General features: G+C 31.3%; 2 protein-coding genes across 3 annotated transcripts; one reads left to right on the top strand and one right to left on the bottom strand.

Moving 5' to 3' along the window:
* The first annotated feature begins 8,197 nt into the window (after positions 1-8,197).
* Positions 8,198-11,712, top strand: LOC114399379 (WAT1-related protein At1g09380-like). 2 transcript variants are annotated; one of them, XM_028361568.1, is made up of 7 exons: positions 8,198-8,565; positions 9,573-9,635; positions 10,140-10,256; positions 10,373-10,622; positions 10,702-10,860; positions 10,972-11,123; positions 11,282-11,712. In XM_028361568.1, the coding sequence occupies exons 1-7, from the start codon at positions 8,390-8,392 to the stop codon at positions 11,466-11,468; spliced, it is 1,104 nt and encodes a 367-aa protein (XP_028217369.1). In that variant the 5' UTR covers positions 8,198-8,389; the 3' UTR covers positions 11,469-11,712. The 2 variants fall into 2 exon arrangements, with proteins under 2 accessions (XP_028217369.1, XP_028217370.1); XM_028361569.1 differs by lacking the exon at positions 8,198-8,565 and adding an exon at positions 9,315-9,450.
* A 2,086-nt stretch (positions 11,713-13,798) lies between these two features.
* On the bottom strand, positions 13,799-16,892 carry LOC114399000 (galactinol synthase 2-like). Its single transcript, XM_028361100.1, has 4 exons — positions 16,422-16,892; positions 14,941-15,261; positions 14,335-14,469; positions 13,799-14,228 (listed from the first exon to the last, which is right to left on the bottom strand). The coding sequence occupies exons 1-4, from the start codon at positions 16,755-16,757 to the stop codon at positions 14,028-14,030; spliced, it is 993 nt and encodes a 330-aa protein (XP_028216901.1). The 5' UTR covers positions 16,758-16,892; the 3' UTR covers positions 13,799-14,027.

The raw sequence follows: 16,892 nt of genomic DNA, 5'->3' as shown, positions 1-16,892 counted from the left end.
TTATTATATGTAGCAACAAATTCATATATTATGTTGTATTCAAATTAAATAGACTTAATATATATGAAAATATGAATTTCATTTCATACCTAACATTAGTATGGTAAACTGACCACGTTGTTTCTACATAATTACATTCTTTGTGCGCTTTCATTTGTTCTTTGTCGTTTCCCTTAGCCATCACATTCCACATGCATCCATGTGCTTCCATTTAAGGGGTTTTTTTTTTTTTATTATTATAATTGATAATTGATATAGAGAGAATCAGGGATGGGGGTGGGGGGGGCGGCGGGGGGACAGAGTCGGTACAACGTGTCTCTAATTTTTCTATGGAGAAATTTTGTCCCTTTATTGTTAATTCAAGATTCTTTTTTAATCCTTCATCTCATCATGTGAAGGAAGATTTATAGATCGTTAACTCCCCTTATAAGAAATATCAACAATTTTATGGCTGAGATTGTATTGCTATCAATTGCTTGTAGGGAGAACAAATAAATTAAGTTTCAAGATAATCAGAAGGAGAATGGTAAAATATCACCTCAAGCTGATATTAAGAAGGTAGCAAAGTGTTTCTTCTGTAAAAAAAATGAGACACATGAAAAAGAATTATCCCAAATTCTAGAACTAACTTAAGAAAAAAGGTAAATCAATTTCATTAATATATTATAAATCTAATATGACTAGTGTTAATATTAACACCTGATAGATTGATTTTGGATCTACAATCTATATTGCAAATTCTTTACAGGGTTTGCAAAACCTAAGAAAATTAGTGGGAAGTGAGCAAAACATTTTATCAGGCAATAAGCTAGGCTCACCTATAGAGGCTATTGGAACTTGTATTTTAACTTTAAGTAGTGGCTTTATTTTCAAGTTAGAAAAGAATTTTTATGTGCTAAGTTTTTCTCAAAATTTGATTTCTTTTTCTATACTCATGATTTTTGGATATTCCTTTAATTTTAAAGACATGTCATTATTTTATAATTCTAAATGTGTTGGGAATGATATCTTATCATATGGTCTTTATCTTCTTGGTTTACAAACTGATGCCACTTATAGTTCAATACATGGTCAAACTGGTATTAAAAAGTGTAATATTAATGAGAATTCCTCTATGTTATGGCATCGGAGATTAGAACATATCTTCATTGAGAGGATTAAAAGGTTAGTGAAATACGAGGCACTCAATACTCTAGAGTTTGCTGATTTTAACACTTGTGTGGGTTGCATTAAGGGTAAGCAGACTAACATGTCTAAAAAAGGTGCTAATAGGAGTTTAAGCATATTAGAAATAATTCATACTGATATTTATTGTCCAAATATGGACGCACGTGGTCAGAAATATTTTATCACCTTTATAGATGATTATTCACGATATATGAGTGTTTATTTGCTTCATAACAAAAATGAAGCATTAGATGCCTTCAAAGTCTTTAAGGATGGAATTGAAAACCAACGTAGCAAGCAAATAAAAATAGTAATATCAGATAGAGGTGAAGAATATTATGACAAATATATTGAGAATGGACAAACACTTAGTGCCTTTGCAAAGTTTCTTCAAGAACATGAGATTGTTGCCCAGTATACTATGTTTGGTTCTCCAAATCAGAATAGTGTTGTAGAAAGAAGGAACCAAACATTATTGGACATGGTACAGAGTATGCTTAGCAACTCCAATCTTCCTAAATCCTTGTGGCCTGAAACATTAAAGACGATAGTGTATATATTAAACTATGTTCTAACCAAAGTTGTCCCAAAAACACCTTTTGAGTTGTTTAAAGGTTGGAAACCGAGTTTGAAACATATGCGTGTTTGGGGTTGTCCGTCTAAGGTGAGAATATATAACCCACAAAAGAAGAAACTTGACTCGAGGACTATTAGTGGATATTTCATTGGATATGCCGAAAGGTCTAATGGTTATAAGTTTTACTGTCCATATCATATTACTAGGATTGTAGAATCAAGAAATGTCAAGTTTCTTGAAAATGACTTGATCAATGGGAGTGATCAATTGAGGGACTTAGGTTTTGAAATTGATCATATAGAGTCTCATCCTTCCACATCAAGTGAAAAATTAGTTGTAATTTATACCTCTCAAGTTCAAAGGGATGATGAACAACAAATGACTGGCATTTCACAAACTATTGTTGATAATTCAGTAGATTAAGTTGATCATCAAATTCTTGGAAATGATGAACAACCAACTGAACAACATAATCCACAAGAAAATGTTGATGTAGCATTAAGGAGATATACTAGAGTAAGAAAATAAGCTATTCCTAGTGATTATACTATACATTTGCAAGAATCTAACTATAATATTGGAGCTAAAAATGATTCCGAAACTTTTGATCAGTCATAAGTTATAAAGAGTCAAATTTATAATATGATGCCATGAAAAATGAGATGAATTTTATGTAGAGTAACAAAGTTTGGAATCTTGTAGAGTTACCTAATGGGGCAAAGACCATTGGCTATAAACAGATCTTTAAGATAAAAAAAAGACTCATTAAACAACATTAAGAGATACAAGACAAGACTCGTTAATAAGGGTTTACTCAAAAAGAAGGAATCAATTATACAGACTTTTTCTCTTTTTAATTTTATTTTATATTCAAATTTCTCACTTATTATGCATTAACGATCCTTGTAATAAATCAGCTTATGCTTATCTTTCGTAGAAAAAAACTAATTCTAGTGCATGACTCATCAAATGTTGAATTACCTGTGCAAAAACTAAAATCATATTTATATATTAGTGTTTTTCTCTAATTTTGCAAAACTATTTTTGAAAAACTGTAACTATTTCAATAAAGTTGGGTGTTCAAAAGAGATGCAATTTGTTGTTGGTGATAGAAAATTGGGAAACCTGAAAAAGATCAAAATAAAAGAGAAGCCCATAAAAGTTGGTTCAATGGGTAAAATAAAAATAAACTCATCCTAAAAAGATATAAGTTCCATTCTTCTACGTATATTTATAAGTATTCTTTGAAGATTAAGGCCTATTCTGATTCTGATGAAATTAAAAAACTCAAGTCATCTAAATTTATTTTCTGACAAAAAAAAAAAAGGAAAAACAAGACACATAAACAAGGTTGTCATAAAAAAGAATTAATACAAATGCAAAAATGGACTGGGCCAAAAGTTTGAATTACCACACGTGGCCTCTTCAGAGGAAGGAGAACGACATAGGGTATATAGGCCCGGATATTCAGCATGAATAACCCACCACTTTTTTGTAACATTTTGAGTCATCTTTCTTTGCGTCTCTATGACACTTGGAGAAGGGAAGGGCCAACCATGTGGAAGTAATACTCTTTTCTTATCATCTTTCTCTCTTCACTCTCCAGGCTAAAGTTGCATCCATTCCCCACCTTCCACGAAGTATTAAAAGAAAATTATAAAAATTAACCTTGTCGGCGTGAAGCTTGAATTAATTCGTGCTGGACAATGCCCTTCTTATATATCATTCGACAGATTATAAAATAATTATTAAAAATGTGCATTTTCACTCAAAGTAATAAAAAATAGGCTTTTAGTTAGAATCCACAAATAGTATAAAGATCTTTTATATCATCAACTAATTAGTAAATAAAATATTCACTAGTTAGAATCAATAGAAAAAATTTGCTTATAAAATATAGTAAATAAAGAATTTGATAATTAAACTATATTTTTTAACTTTTTGATTATATACATACATAGAAATATGGAAAAAGATTCAGGATGTAGATACTTAAGAGAAAAAAGATAAGAAAATATGAGAAATAAATAATTAATATAATTAAGGGTAAATTATATTTAGAATCCTATCAAATTTAAAAAATATTAATTTCATTTTCATAAAATTTTTCATATTAATTTGGTCTTTATAAAAATAAAACATATTTTTATTAATTTTCAATGAAAACTCTACTAGATGATAACTTGACGTGACTATCAGACTTACACATATAATTTGATTACAAATTAATTAAATAATTGGTTGTCCCCCTCCCCAAAAGAAAATGAATTGAACAATTTCTTGTTACTAAAAATTCTCTAAAATTACAATTTTTTTATTATTTTTTGAATGATTTTTTCATACTTGCTGATGAGATTAAGAGGGAAGATGAAACAACAATGAGTTTTATTATTTTTCAAGTGTGTTTGGAAAGATAAAATAATTAAGCCTATTAGTTACATTAGAGAATTGTTTAATGAAATTATTACTGAAAATCAATAAAAATATTTTATTTTTATAGAGACCATGTTAATACGAAAAATTTTATGAGGACAAAATCAATATTTATCAAATTTTACAAGGATCCAAAAACATATTTTATCATATGATTAATGATGTAAAAATAAAAATATTAATTAAGTGTTTACGATATATATATATATATATATATATATATATATATATATATATATATATATATATATATATATATATATATATATATATATCAGAAAATGAGGACTCTAGAAATATATAAATACATTATCTATTCTAATACATAAATGTTTCAGCTGACTAAGGCTAATGTTAATTCTAAATCTCTTAAAATGAATTATGAAGGGATGCTGCTTCTTGTACTTTCACTATTGTTTCCTGCTTCGTCCTATTATATTTTAGAAAGTTCAATTTAAAATTCAATTTGTATTTTGGACTTGACTTTTCGCAATACAAGGATGGATGACAGTTATAATACGCTGCAGGAGTGGCGGGCTACGTAATGGTGGACTTTAGCTATTATAAGTTGCAGGTCATTCCTTCTTGCACCCCATAGAAAACTTAAAAGTTAAAACAATCTAAACAGACAAAAATGCCCTTGCACGCCTCCTTTCCCTTTTCCTCCTCCTTTTCATCTTTCTGTGCTTTAACCATCTGTGCTTGTATACAACAATACATAGTTATATACGATCGCAACTGCACCTTTTCCATTTAGAATTGGGACAATAATTTATTTATTTTTGGCAAAAAGTAAATATATTTATTAAAAACTGGTTATTAAGTGTAAAGAACCATACACATAGAAACATGTTACAATCAAGCAAAAACCCAAAATAATGGATATAACTACATTTCATACCATCCCACACCCCAAAAGATTCTATGCCTTTTCCCCAATGAACTCGATACACATATTTTTCACGCCACAGCCATACATTTCCATAACGTTAGCTATCGCATAGTTGTCTTGAATTGCAGCAGCGATGAATAAATAAGCAGTGCCTTCAAATTCCACTTGTGAATAACCTCACGGGATTAACTTCTAACCTTCACTGAATGCATCAGGAGGAACACCACTATAATATGCTATTATTGCATTGGTTCTGGAGCACTTGATCCGGTATTATTTTTTCATTTCCGGAGCCACTAATCCCGAACGATGTAAAAATCAAATCTGGATTTCAAAAACAAAAAAACTTATGCAGTTTTGGATTGTACATTCTAGAATTGTGCATACATTGTTTAGGAGGAACAAGTAGTCCATAATAGATAGATGTCGTTTTTCGGGTTACTTATTCTGAAATTATGTATGAATAATTTTGGAATGAGCAATTTGGAAAAGCACAAGTTGTTTTTGTTTTTCTTGATTCTTAAAACTGAATTATAACAATATTTGAAAAAAAAAAAAAACCTGGAATAGTTCTTTGGTGGTGTCAATCTCCTTACACGAGTAGTTCCTAATAATCTAACTTGCTTTTTATTCTTATGAAAAAAAAAGAAACTATTTCTTGATTTAGTGTATTAAAAATCATAATTACACCTCAGATTTTACATATATTAGAATTTTTTCTATCCCTTAATAAACTAAACTAAACTAATTTTTGCTCATTAAACCTATATTAATTCTCTGTTATCAATCTAATAGGCTCACTAAATTAAATAAGTTACCTTAAATCCATCTAGATATAAACAATAATATAATATATAGTTGATATTAATTAATTAAAAATTATAAAATTGTTAATATTCTAACTATGGACTCTCGGTCATGGCACCTCTCAACAATATCCAAAGGCCGGCCTTGCATGTGATCATGGAGAAGTAGCTATATATGGATTAATTTCGGAAGAGTTTAATTAATTGTAATGTATCGTGACACTTTATAAATCAATTTTATTTTGGAAAGATGTTTGGGTAATTTTTCTTGTCTTGCTATTAACAAGCTATCGATCACAAATCAAGTATCAATATATTAGAAACACTTATTTCGAATGAAAGGTTTATTATGACTTCGCTGTTATATATTAATTTTTTTTGAAAATTTCAAGACTTTTATAGTAAAATCTCAAATCCTTAAATATTACTACTAGTTTTAATTATTTTCATTTTTATTAACACTTTTTTTATTTCAAATATTAACTATTTATATTTTGAAATTATTATTTTTAATTTTTTAGATTTACTTTTTTTCTTCTAAAATCTAAACTTATATTTTATGTAACAAAATAGAATTAAAGCTATTTTTATTTTCTGCTCCAATTAAAATAAATTGATGTAATACATAAAGAGAATACAATAACTAATGGCTAACGTCTTGTTTGAATAAGTTTTTTCGTTTATAAACACTTATAAGAAGAAAATAATAAAATAAAATGAAATAAGTTTCTCACATAAATTAAGTTTGGCTTATGTATAAATTAAAAATATTTAGTTTTTGAAGAAGCTAAAATTAGCTTATGAAATGAAGAAGCTAATTATCATTGTTTTCTTCTTATTTTTTTTTCTCTTGGAAATGATTGGAGAAATTTATCAAAAGACAACCTAACTTATTTATATTGAAATCCACTTGGGTTGTTTGGTAGTGGATATTTTAGTAGATTATACGAAATTTATTATCATTATTCAAAAGACTTAATTATATTGATTAATTAGGATTCAATGAAAATACTATTAAATAAACAGATTTTATCCCTGCAATCTCTACATTTAAAAAGGGATTTACATGTCCAAAAAATAATACTTATATTAGTAATATTTTGCTTTAATCATCTCTTGTACTCCACCTTTACGTGTTGATTTTGTTTCTTGTTATCATTATACTTTGGCTGCATTACTTTACCTGAAATAAACACTTGTTTGAATCCTAAGCTGAAGTATAGCCTTAGCCTTACCTTACGTATGAATTAATTAAGTCCCCGGATTATGCCGTAATAAATGAATATATGCCACATATACCGATCTAAAATAAGCATATGTAGTATTAAACTGCATCTATACTACATATTAATTGATAACTGGGTTTTGCTAATCAGTACAAGTATTGATGATGATTTCATTATTAAGCAGTGCATGTAACATTTTATTAAAACACGTTTATTATTTTAAAAAGAAGTAGTAATCATTAAATTCATTTCCCGTTCATAAACATTTTTTCATTAGAAACACTTTCTATTTTTTTCTTAATCAGGGTTCCAACACTAGTTAACATTCTCTTTGCATTGATAATTTTCTCTCTCCTTTCACCACGTATATGTAGTGACAAATTGGACGCGACGAGAAAAATAGTTAATGACTCTTAACTATATATATAGAAAAGTTTGAAATCTAGATGGTTAAAGCAAATGTCTATATATTGCATTAAGATAGCATTACAAAAAACGTTTATTCAAAATTAGGAACAAACTTATCGGGAGGGCAAGTGAAGGTGAATATGATAATATAGGGATGGAGTAAAATCTAGAAAAACCTTGCATTTTGAAAATTAGCCTAGTTTAACTTCAAAGCCATCTCCAAATAGGCCCTTAGATTTGGCTGTATGAATAAAAGAGATCTGCACAGTCATAACTGTAACCTGGAAAAATTTACTTCACTTACATTTCCCAAGGCAAAGAGTTAAATGATATCATAAATTGTAACTAACCAAGACCTTGAAAATTAAAGGGTACCTGAAAGTGGAACTTCCCTCACTCTCTCTAGCTATTTTTATTTTGAAATGCTGCTTAATTCAAGGAAGAGAGAAGCACATGAAGCTGTATATGCAATGTGTTGCAACGTGGAATAACAAGCCTGGGGTAGGGTGAGACTTGTGAGAATGCATGGCCCTACAACGAGAAGTGTGATGGGTCCCTTGATTTATTGCTTTTGTTGACATGCACATGACTGGAATCAACTAGTTATAAGTTACTTCATCACTCTAATGAATATTGAAAGCTACCAAACCCCGCAAGAAATACATGGAAACCGTTTCTTTTGTGTAAAAATAAAATTAAAAAAAGATCAATTGCAGCTATTGTTGTCACCGTTTCTTTAATTTGTCTCTTACTTCACGCAAGTTGTTCACGGCTCCTCTTTATATGTACACGTACTATCTCTCATGCATTTCATTCATCACATACAACACTCTCTCCAAAGTTCAAATTAAGACTGAGGGGTGAGAAAGAGAGAATTGATATGGGTGCCGGTCTAGTTGCGTTCCTCTTAATGGTTCTTGTGCAATTGGTCTATGCAGTGATGAACATTACTTCAAAGCTTGCAATAGAATCTGGAATGAGCCCTCTTGTCCTTGTTGCTTATCGACAACTCTTTGCTACTGTGTCCATTGCTCCCTTTGCTTATTGGCTCGAGTGGTAATTATATATATATATATACCCTTTCTGGTTTTGTTTTATTTCATATATATACACAATGCATGCATGAAAGGGTTTGATCAACTTTGAAGCACCTATAACATTCTCACTTTGAGTGTCACCGTCGATGTCCCTTTTGTTTTGATTGATTCATGATTGTGTTATTTATCTGTCTATCTATTTATATATGTTTGCTGTATATAAATGGAGTAGAGAGACACTCAAAAGAAAAATGCTACATGTTGTTCTGATGATTAAGTAACGGACTTTCCATTCATATTAGACAAAAATAATAATTAGAAAAACAGTAACGGATATATTTAGCATTCTTCTTAAATAAATAAAAAAAAGAAAGAAGTTGTTCTACATGATTAGCGTCGTTGGACTCTATCATACTAAAACGTTTTCTAACGGTTGATGAAACTGGTGAAAATAAAAATTCATGAATGAGGCTTTTTCTTGCCTTGCTGAGAGTCTACAAAAGAAGAAAATGCATGAAGAGAAGGAGAGAAGATCACAAAAAGGTTAGCAACAAGACAACAACCATAATCATTAGTGGCACAGTTAATGGGGAAATTAAACTTCAAGCTTGATTAAATAATGAAGACGCTAACGGCATGCATGTAGGACGCGTTATGAGTCTCTGGGCATGTTACGTGCCAGCAACTTTCTATTCTTAAGACAAATAGTGCAACACGTTTCACGGAGTTTCTTATAAAAGGGTATAGAGTCATAGATTTATAGTAGCGCGTGACTTGAATATTGCAGTTTCATTTATGGCTTTCTCGTACTTCTACGAGAAATAATCTCGGTGGAAATTGTCAGGTTCTTGTTGCCGCAGGCATATTATTAACTTTATTTATGAAGACACAACAAAGGACTAGAGTGAGTGAATAGAGACAAGACAAAGAACAACAAAATTACCCTGATCAGTAAATGCATCATGCATGAATGAATTTGATAAGTCAACTTCATTTTCTTTTCTTTAATCTCTCCTTTCCTCTCAGGAATACGCTTCCCAGGATTACACAGCGTCTTATGATTCAGATATTATTTTCGTCCCTGACCGGGTAAGCTTTTGGTGTAATATCTTTTATTTATTTATTTTGGTTATCTCACGATAGATTTCTACTTTTTTGTGTGAAATAATTCAAAAAAAAAAAAAACAAACAAACAAACATAAAGCCATTGATAACTGAATAGCCAATTAGTTCGAAAAATAAATTAATAACCCGAAGCAACATCAAAATGCAGAAGTATACAGATAATAATTTGTTCTGCATGCTGACTTCTTCAATCTACTAATTAGACCATATTTAAGACTCTGCATGGAATTCCTGCCAAAGATCCATTCCAAATAACATGAACAGAAGTGGAATAAGATGAAAAAGTATACACCTGAAAGTAATAGGGGGATTGGAAAATCAGCTATTTAGACTTTTAATTTTTTAAATTATTTTTTCAAGTCACTATTTTTAAACCTCTAGTAGATAATATAGTGAAGATCATGAACTATCTCGTTTTCTTGAGCATATATTGGCATTTTAATGACACAACTCAGCTTGAATATGCAGAGTTACAGGAAATCAGATGCTTTATTTTGTGGGGCTGAAATATTCATCCGCTACAATTGCATGTGCACTGACAAATTTGCTCCCAGCTTTCACTTTCATCCTTGCAGTTCTCTTCAGGTTGGTAGCAAACAAATTGGACCTATCGTTTATTTCCACACCAGGCCTTCCAAATGGCCAAAAAAGAAAGTTATTGGTATTTGACTATGTTTTATTGTTTTATTTTGTATGGTTAGACAAGAGAATTTGGGAATCAAGAAGAGGGCTGGTCTAGCAAAGGTATTCGGGACAATATTGTGTGTGAGTGGAGCCTTGCTTTTGTCATTTTACCATGGAAAAACCATTGGTTTAGGCCAATCAAGTATTCACTGGAGATATGCTGAGAAAATGGAAGGAACTAGCTCTTCTGGCAAAGGAAACATGTTCCTAGGCCCTTTGGTCGTAATTCTTAGCACCCTTGTTTGGGCAGCATGGTTCATAATTCAAGTAATTAAGCATCAATATATCTTAACTAGTTTAATTTTCCTCTTTAAGAGAATCATTATTATATCATCACGTTTTTCAGAAAGACATAAGCAAGACATTTCCAGCTCCTTACACGAGCACTGGCTTAATGTGTTTCATGGCAAGCTTTCAATGCGTGATCATTGCCGTGTGTGTCGACCACAGGGCCTCAGCTTGGTCACTCCACAATGCTATGAGACTTTCCTCTGCCCTTTATGCGGTATGTGCATTAATTCATTACTTACTAGTTACTACTACTAGTATTTTTAATTAACCTCGTCCAAGAATTAAATAATTTCTTATAATAAATATATGCTAATGTTGGTTCCAGGGAATATTTTGCACTGGATTAGCCTATTGCCTCATGTCGTGGACCATTGAGAGAAAAGGTCCTCTTTATGTCTCTGTATTTACCCCTTTGCAGCTTGTCCTCACTGCCATTTTGAGCTGGGCTTTGCTTCGGGAGAAATTATATGTTGGAACGTAAGAAATCACCTGCACTTTAGTATTTACTTACTTATCTATAACTAAATAAACTATATATGCTGTCTTTCACAACATATATAGTTAATTAATTTAGTGTCCTATGATTGACCCAATAATTAAATTTGACTCATTTTTTTTATTTGGTTTGTATATAGTGCCGTAGGGTCTCTCTTGATAGTTTTGGGACTCTATTCTGTTCTCTGGGGAAAGAGTGAAGAGGTGAATAAGGGAGACGGTATTGAAGAAGATGCAGTTAAAGAAGCAGTCAAGGATTCGAAGAATGACATGGAATTGCAATCATATGTGCCATCCAATGGTAATAATGGTCGTGTTATTGCATGAAGAAGGGACGCGGCAGAGTGAGATTCCTCGCAAGATGCTAGTAGCTAAGGATTGAGAAAGTTTCGGTTATTTGTCTTTATTCTATTTTTGCTCCCTACCAGTAAATTTGAATTTTGATATGTGTAATCTTGTGTCACATTTGAAAGTGGTCCACAACTCTTTGCAGTTGCATTGAAGACATGTATTAATATTATTATTATTATTATTTATATATTAATAAACCCGGAATCAGTTATTCCTTTAATATGTGTCATCAATGTTAAACTATGATTTCAATTCGAATCTTACTGTAGGGTACTTTTCAAAATTTCCATTTCTTTAATACGATTCGTTATAAGATTATAGAACTAGCTAAAATATTGATACAAATGGTCTTTGCTAGAATTTAAATATAACGTTTTCCTTACGCCACAACTCTCAGTCTCCAACATGCTCTGTTCTAAAACCAGAATAGAATCTGATTCTTGCATTAGATCACTACTTCCACACCACCATTATCAATAATGGGGAGACTCCAAAATCTGTTATGAAAGTCTGAGTTCACTCTTGGCCACACCTCAGACTTTTTATATAGCTTGATAGAAATAGAATCACTCAAAGTTGCCACTTACCCTTCAATAAAATGAATAAAAATTGTGAATTTTAATGGTACTCTTTCTTTTTATTTTTTGAATATAAGTTGACACTTACCTTCCAAGGAAAAACGTGGTCAAGGTTTCTATATTTCTATATGTATAAATTTGGTCATCAATGTTTATAAAAAAAATGTGGATTTAGTCTTTTTTTTTTACAATAAAGAGGGACAAGATCTGTATTTTTTATTTTTTTTAAGTTTGAGTACCAAATCCATCCATATGAAAAGTAAAGGTATCTTGATCACATTTAACTAAAAATATAGGACTAAATACATATTTTTATGATTGGTTTCATTTATAATTGGAGTCCTAAAACAACTCTTTTATGATTATTGCTGCAGGTTGTCTTTGATGCCAATGTTATTCCTCCTCTTGTTCAAATTCTTCAACATTCTGAGTTTGACGTCAAGAAGGCGGCTGCCAGGGCCATCTTCTACGTGACTTCTGAAGGATCTCAAGACCATATCAGGTACATATATAATTATATATTCCTTTTTTCATGATACTCAAAGTATATATGCTTTGATGAAACTTATTAATTAGGTGTATGTCTATGATGTAGGTACCTGGCATATGAAGAAGGTTGCATTAAGGGACTATGTGATCTGTTGAGCTGTCCAGACCCAATGGTTGTGTCAACTTGTCTTGAGGGGCTGGAGAACATTTTGAGGGTCGGAGAAGCTGACAAGGAAATGGGTGTCAATGTTTTTGTTCAAAGGGTTCATGAATATGAAGGATGGGATAAGATTGAAATTTTTATGAATCATTGGAACAATGAGATTTCTCAGAGAGCTGTGAGGATTGTGGAAGAAATGAAGAATGATGCTAGTCCGTAAGATTTTTCTTTCGGGGATCATAACTAGTGCCTAGTGAAGTATACCTGATCATTACATTTGTACTTAATAACCCAGATTTTACTATTCCACATGCACATGCACATGCACGGTGGATATATATAGTTGTATGCCATATTACTAAAAGTTGTTAACCCCGTTACATGATGATACAGTCATATCAGATTGCTTTACTTGTTTCTCTATGCTTCAAAGAAAGGAAATTAAAGAAAAGTTGTTCAAGCATGTGTCTCGAGTGCAAGGAATCCATTTATGGTAACTTCTATAACTTGCATGCATCTTCTATTGGCCAAAATCGAATTACGCATATTTAATTTCTGTGGATCTTGTGTAAAATTTTCAACACAAAAATATCCCAAAATTTTTATTTTAATAAAAAGTAGAAATTAAACATAGACTGACAAATTAAAAGAGATGAGCATAGCAAGAAAAAAAAACTAATGAGGTGACTACTACTAGAGCATACGATAGAAGCGGTCAAGAGGAAGAAGCTTCTTAAAGAAGTGATACAACACAAGTTCCTATATATTTGTGTGAATAAAACAAAAGGTGAAATATTTTTCTTTGATTACGAGTATGTCAGTCAGTGATATGCAAGAGATGAATCCAATATTGAACAGAGACCAGAACATGATGTCTGTAAGCCAAATTAACCCAAGTAATAACTGTTTCTCTTTTTTCATAATTAAACCTCATTTAATTTGGTTGTTTTTATTTAAAAACCCATCAGTAACATTTTTAGCAATATTTTTTGTTTTTATGAAAAATAAAAAGAGCAAAGTAAACATGCCTTAAAATTTCATTTAATAAAATTAAAGATATATCCACAACTCTTGATCAATGAAAACAAATTAAGTAAAGGACTCATAATAAAAGGTCCTCTAATTTCTTAATAATAATCAAAAGCTGTATGAGATCACATGTGGCTTTGTATACAAGAAGGTCATCCAAATTAAAACCATAGACGTTGTTCCTTCATATATAAGACCCAAAAACGAAAAAAAGCAAATAACAATACATATACTTTGTCGTTAATTAACATTAATTTGTAGCTGTAAATAATAAGCATATTAGGCAGCAGAAGGTGCTGGCACAAACTGAAAGCCCCCAGCATCCAATAGTGCCGATGTGAAACGTTCCACGTTGACAGAGTTGTTATTGTAGTCCAGTGTCTCATCTTCATATATGTCCCACCACTTCTTCACAAGCATCTTGATATCTTCCCTATCCATGTTCTCTTCCTTCCCAGTGAACCTCCAAGGCTTAGACCCCTATAGTGTGTAACATAAATGAAAAAACAAACATTATTACCAAGTAAAAATCAAACAAAAAAATTTAATTATTCAATGAATCTATAGTGAGAAGGTGAACACTCACAGCAGCACAGTAATGAACCACTTGAACTTTATCAAGTTCAACATTTTCAGGGTGACGCCACAACATGGCCAGCACAAGGTTGTACATGTTCGGTATTGGCTTGTACTTGTCCTTGAAGTACATGTTGAGAAAGTCCTACCAACACATGAAAACAAATTCACAATTACACTTTGAAACTCATATATGCTAAATTAGTTTTGGTTAAATATTTAATTTTTTCGTTATATGTATTACAAATTCTAACAAATTCTCAATTTAGTCTCTGTATATCAAAAACTAGATTATACCCATCCCTATTATACATACAAACGTTATAACGCATATCCTTATACATGTAGTATATTTTTAATTTGTTTCCTGTATGTATAAATTTTTTAATCCAATCCTTACAAAGAGAGACTAAATTAAGAATACACTATACTTATGGAACTAAATTAAGAATACACAGGAGGGTTAACAGTGCTAAGGACCAAACTAGTAACATTTATCCGTATAAGAGAAATTTCATAATGCTAGACATGCTGATGGACTAAATCATATGTTTAACTTTTTTTTATTTTATTTTCTTTTAATGTGAAGCATGCTATTAATTGAGCATATATATACCTGCTCAGCAAAAGAAGTGGGCTTGGTGAGTTGGACAGTTTGGAGAAGATCACGGTAGGTGTCGAGATTAGGCTCATAAACAAACATGCCAGCATTGAAATATAGAGGAGGTTTGGAACCAAAGTGAGAGGGCCATTGAACCTTATCAGGGCACTGTTGGCAGTACCCAATCTGGAACTGAGGGGTGTGGCTCCAAGTCTTCTCGCAGAAACAATCCATCACCGCATAGAAATAATTATCAGGCAGATCAAACAAGTGGTCTATGTTTCCAAATACTTGGATGTCACCGTCTAGGTATATCGTCTTCTTGTACTCCACGAACTACAAAAATTTTCATTCACAATCAATTAAACAAACCCATGTTAGAATCTGTCATAATTAAAGCAAAAAAATTAAAACGAATATATCAATTATCAAGCACGACAAGTAAAGTGGGATTCCATTCGCACTTTTTTTTCCCACTACTCCCCTTCTTTTTGGTAAACTATATGTTCCAAATATTAATTTTGGAAAAATGTATTTTTGAAAAAACAAATACAAAAACATGAAATACAAAGAGGAAAAAAAAAGGTGAAAATAAAATCCACGAAAACAGTTTGAGCCTTTAACTTTTAGGTTCAGAAATGATCTTGGGCTATAAGCGTGTACTACTATTGTTTTAGTACAAAAATGATATTCCATCAAATTCGGAGGGCTAATGAAATATAGGTTTCTTTTTTTGAAACAAAAATATAGGCTTCTCACTCATTTTGTCCTGCATTAATTTGTTCTTTCCTTATAGTTTAAAAATATCATATTTTCGTTCTTATAATTACATTTTTTTCGTCCTCATAGTCTATAATGGAATGTTTTAAATTATTAAAATTAAAAATAAAATTTATTGTAGCTATAAAGATTAAGTAAGTAATGTTAAAAAAGATTTAACGAGTGATTAAATAAATAAAAAATACAAAATAGATCATTAAAGGGATGGCGGGGGCATCACAAAACGGTTTCCACTGTACCAGACAACACAAAACAATAGAAAAGGTGACAGAATCCGAACCTACAATTTAAGCGACCAAATACATACTACGTGTAATCCATGCAACCATAAAAAACCAAACCCACTAAGTAAAATTGCAAACTGATTTACGGTAAATTTATTAAAAGTGATACTAAGATTAATTTTTGGATGATTATTTTTTGACAATAAAAAATTTTAAACAACTAATCAATAATTTTATTTTGTTTTCATATTTTTCTTCCTATTACACTAATGGATCAAATCAATCAGTTATTTCTTCTCTCTTTCATTCTCTCTCAATTTGTAAATAAGTTAAGATGGTCTAACAAACATTTCTCTTAACATTTAGCCAGTTAAAATTGTATAAAAACTTTTATACTTATATATATATATATATATATATATATATATATATATATATATATATTTGTGGTGTACTAAACTAAAAAACAAAAGAGTTAAGATATGTGTATACCTCCCAAATACGTAGCTTGGAGTAATTGATGACATAATAGGCCATGGCGAACTGGGTCTGGTTCTCAGGAGGGTACACAGGTTCAATCTCCCTGACAATGCAACCTTGGGATTTGAGAATCTCACGATGTTCTTCAGGAACATCTGGTAACACAGCAACCACCAAAGGGTACATGCTTTTGGCCTTTCTCAGTCCTTTGGCCAAACCCACGACACCCTTTACGTAATCACCGTTCCCAGCAAGAAAGGTCACGAAGGCACGCCCACTTCCTCCACGAGCCTTGGGTAATTGCTCGGTGGTGACATTGGCAACAACGGTGGTGATGTTAGGTGGCATGATTTGAAAAGGGAAATAGCTAGAAAGAAAAAGGTTTTGATTTTGAGGGAATAAGAAATGGTTTAGCTTAGTACTAATCAAAGATCACTGAAGAGGTTGGTTGTTTTCAATTGCAGTGTGTGAGAAATGGATGAG

The sequence above is a fragment of the Glycine soja genome, chromosome 19 (assembly GCF_004193775.1).
Source record: "Glycine soja cultivar W05 chromosome 19, ASM419377v2, whole genome shotgun sequence".
NCBI lineage: Eukaryota > Viridiplantae > Streptophyta > Magnoliopsida > Fabales > Fabaceae > Glycine > Glycine soja.
This window is presented reverse-complemented; position numbering and strand designations above follow the sequence as displayed.

What these genes read in the sequence shown, in the direction of transcription:
- LOC114399379 (XM_028361568.1), top strand. Translation starts at nt 8,390, where the DNA reads ATGGGTGCCGGTCTAGTTGCGTTCCTCTTAATGGTTCTTGTGCAATTG. An exon ending in ATCCTTGCAGTTCTCTTCAG is followed by an intron (nt 10,257 to 10,372) that starts GTTGGTAGCAAA and finishes TTGTATGGTTAG; the next exon opens with ACAAGAGAATTTGGGAATCA. An exon ending in TTTCCTCTGCCCTTTATGCG is followed by an intron (nt 10,861 to 10,971) that starts GTATGTGCATTA and finishes TGTTGGTTCCAG; the next exon opens with GGAATATTTTGCACTGGATT.
- LOC114399000 (XM_028361100.1), bottom strand. Translation starts at nt 16,757, where the DNA reads ATGCCACCTAACATCACCACCGTTGTTGCCAATGTCACCACCGAGCAA. An exon ending in CCACTTCTTTTGCTGAGCAG is followed by an intron (nt 14,470 to 14,940) that starts GTATATATATGC and finishes ATGTGTTGGTAG; the next exon opens with GACTTTCTCAACATGTACTT. An exon ending in TGGTTCATTACTGTGCTGCT is followed by an intron (nt 14,229 to 14,334) that starts GTGAGTGTTCAC and finishes TACACACTATAG; the next exon opens with GGGTCTAAGCCTTGGAGGTT.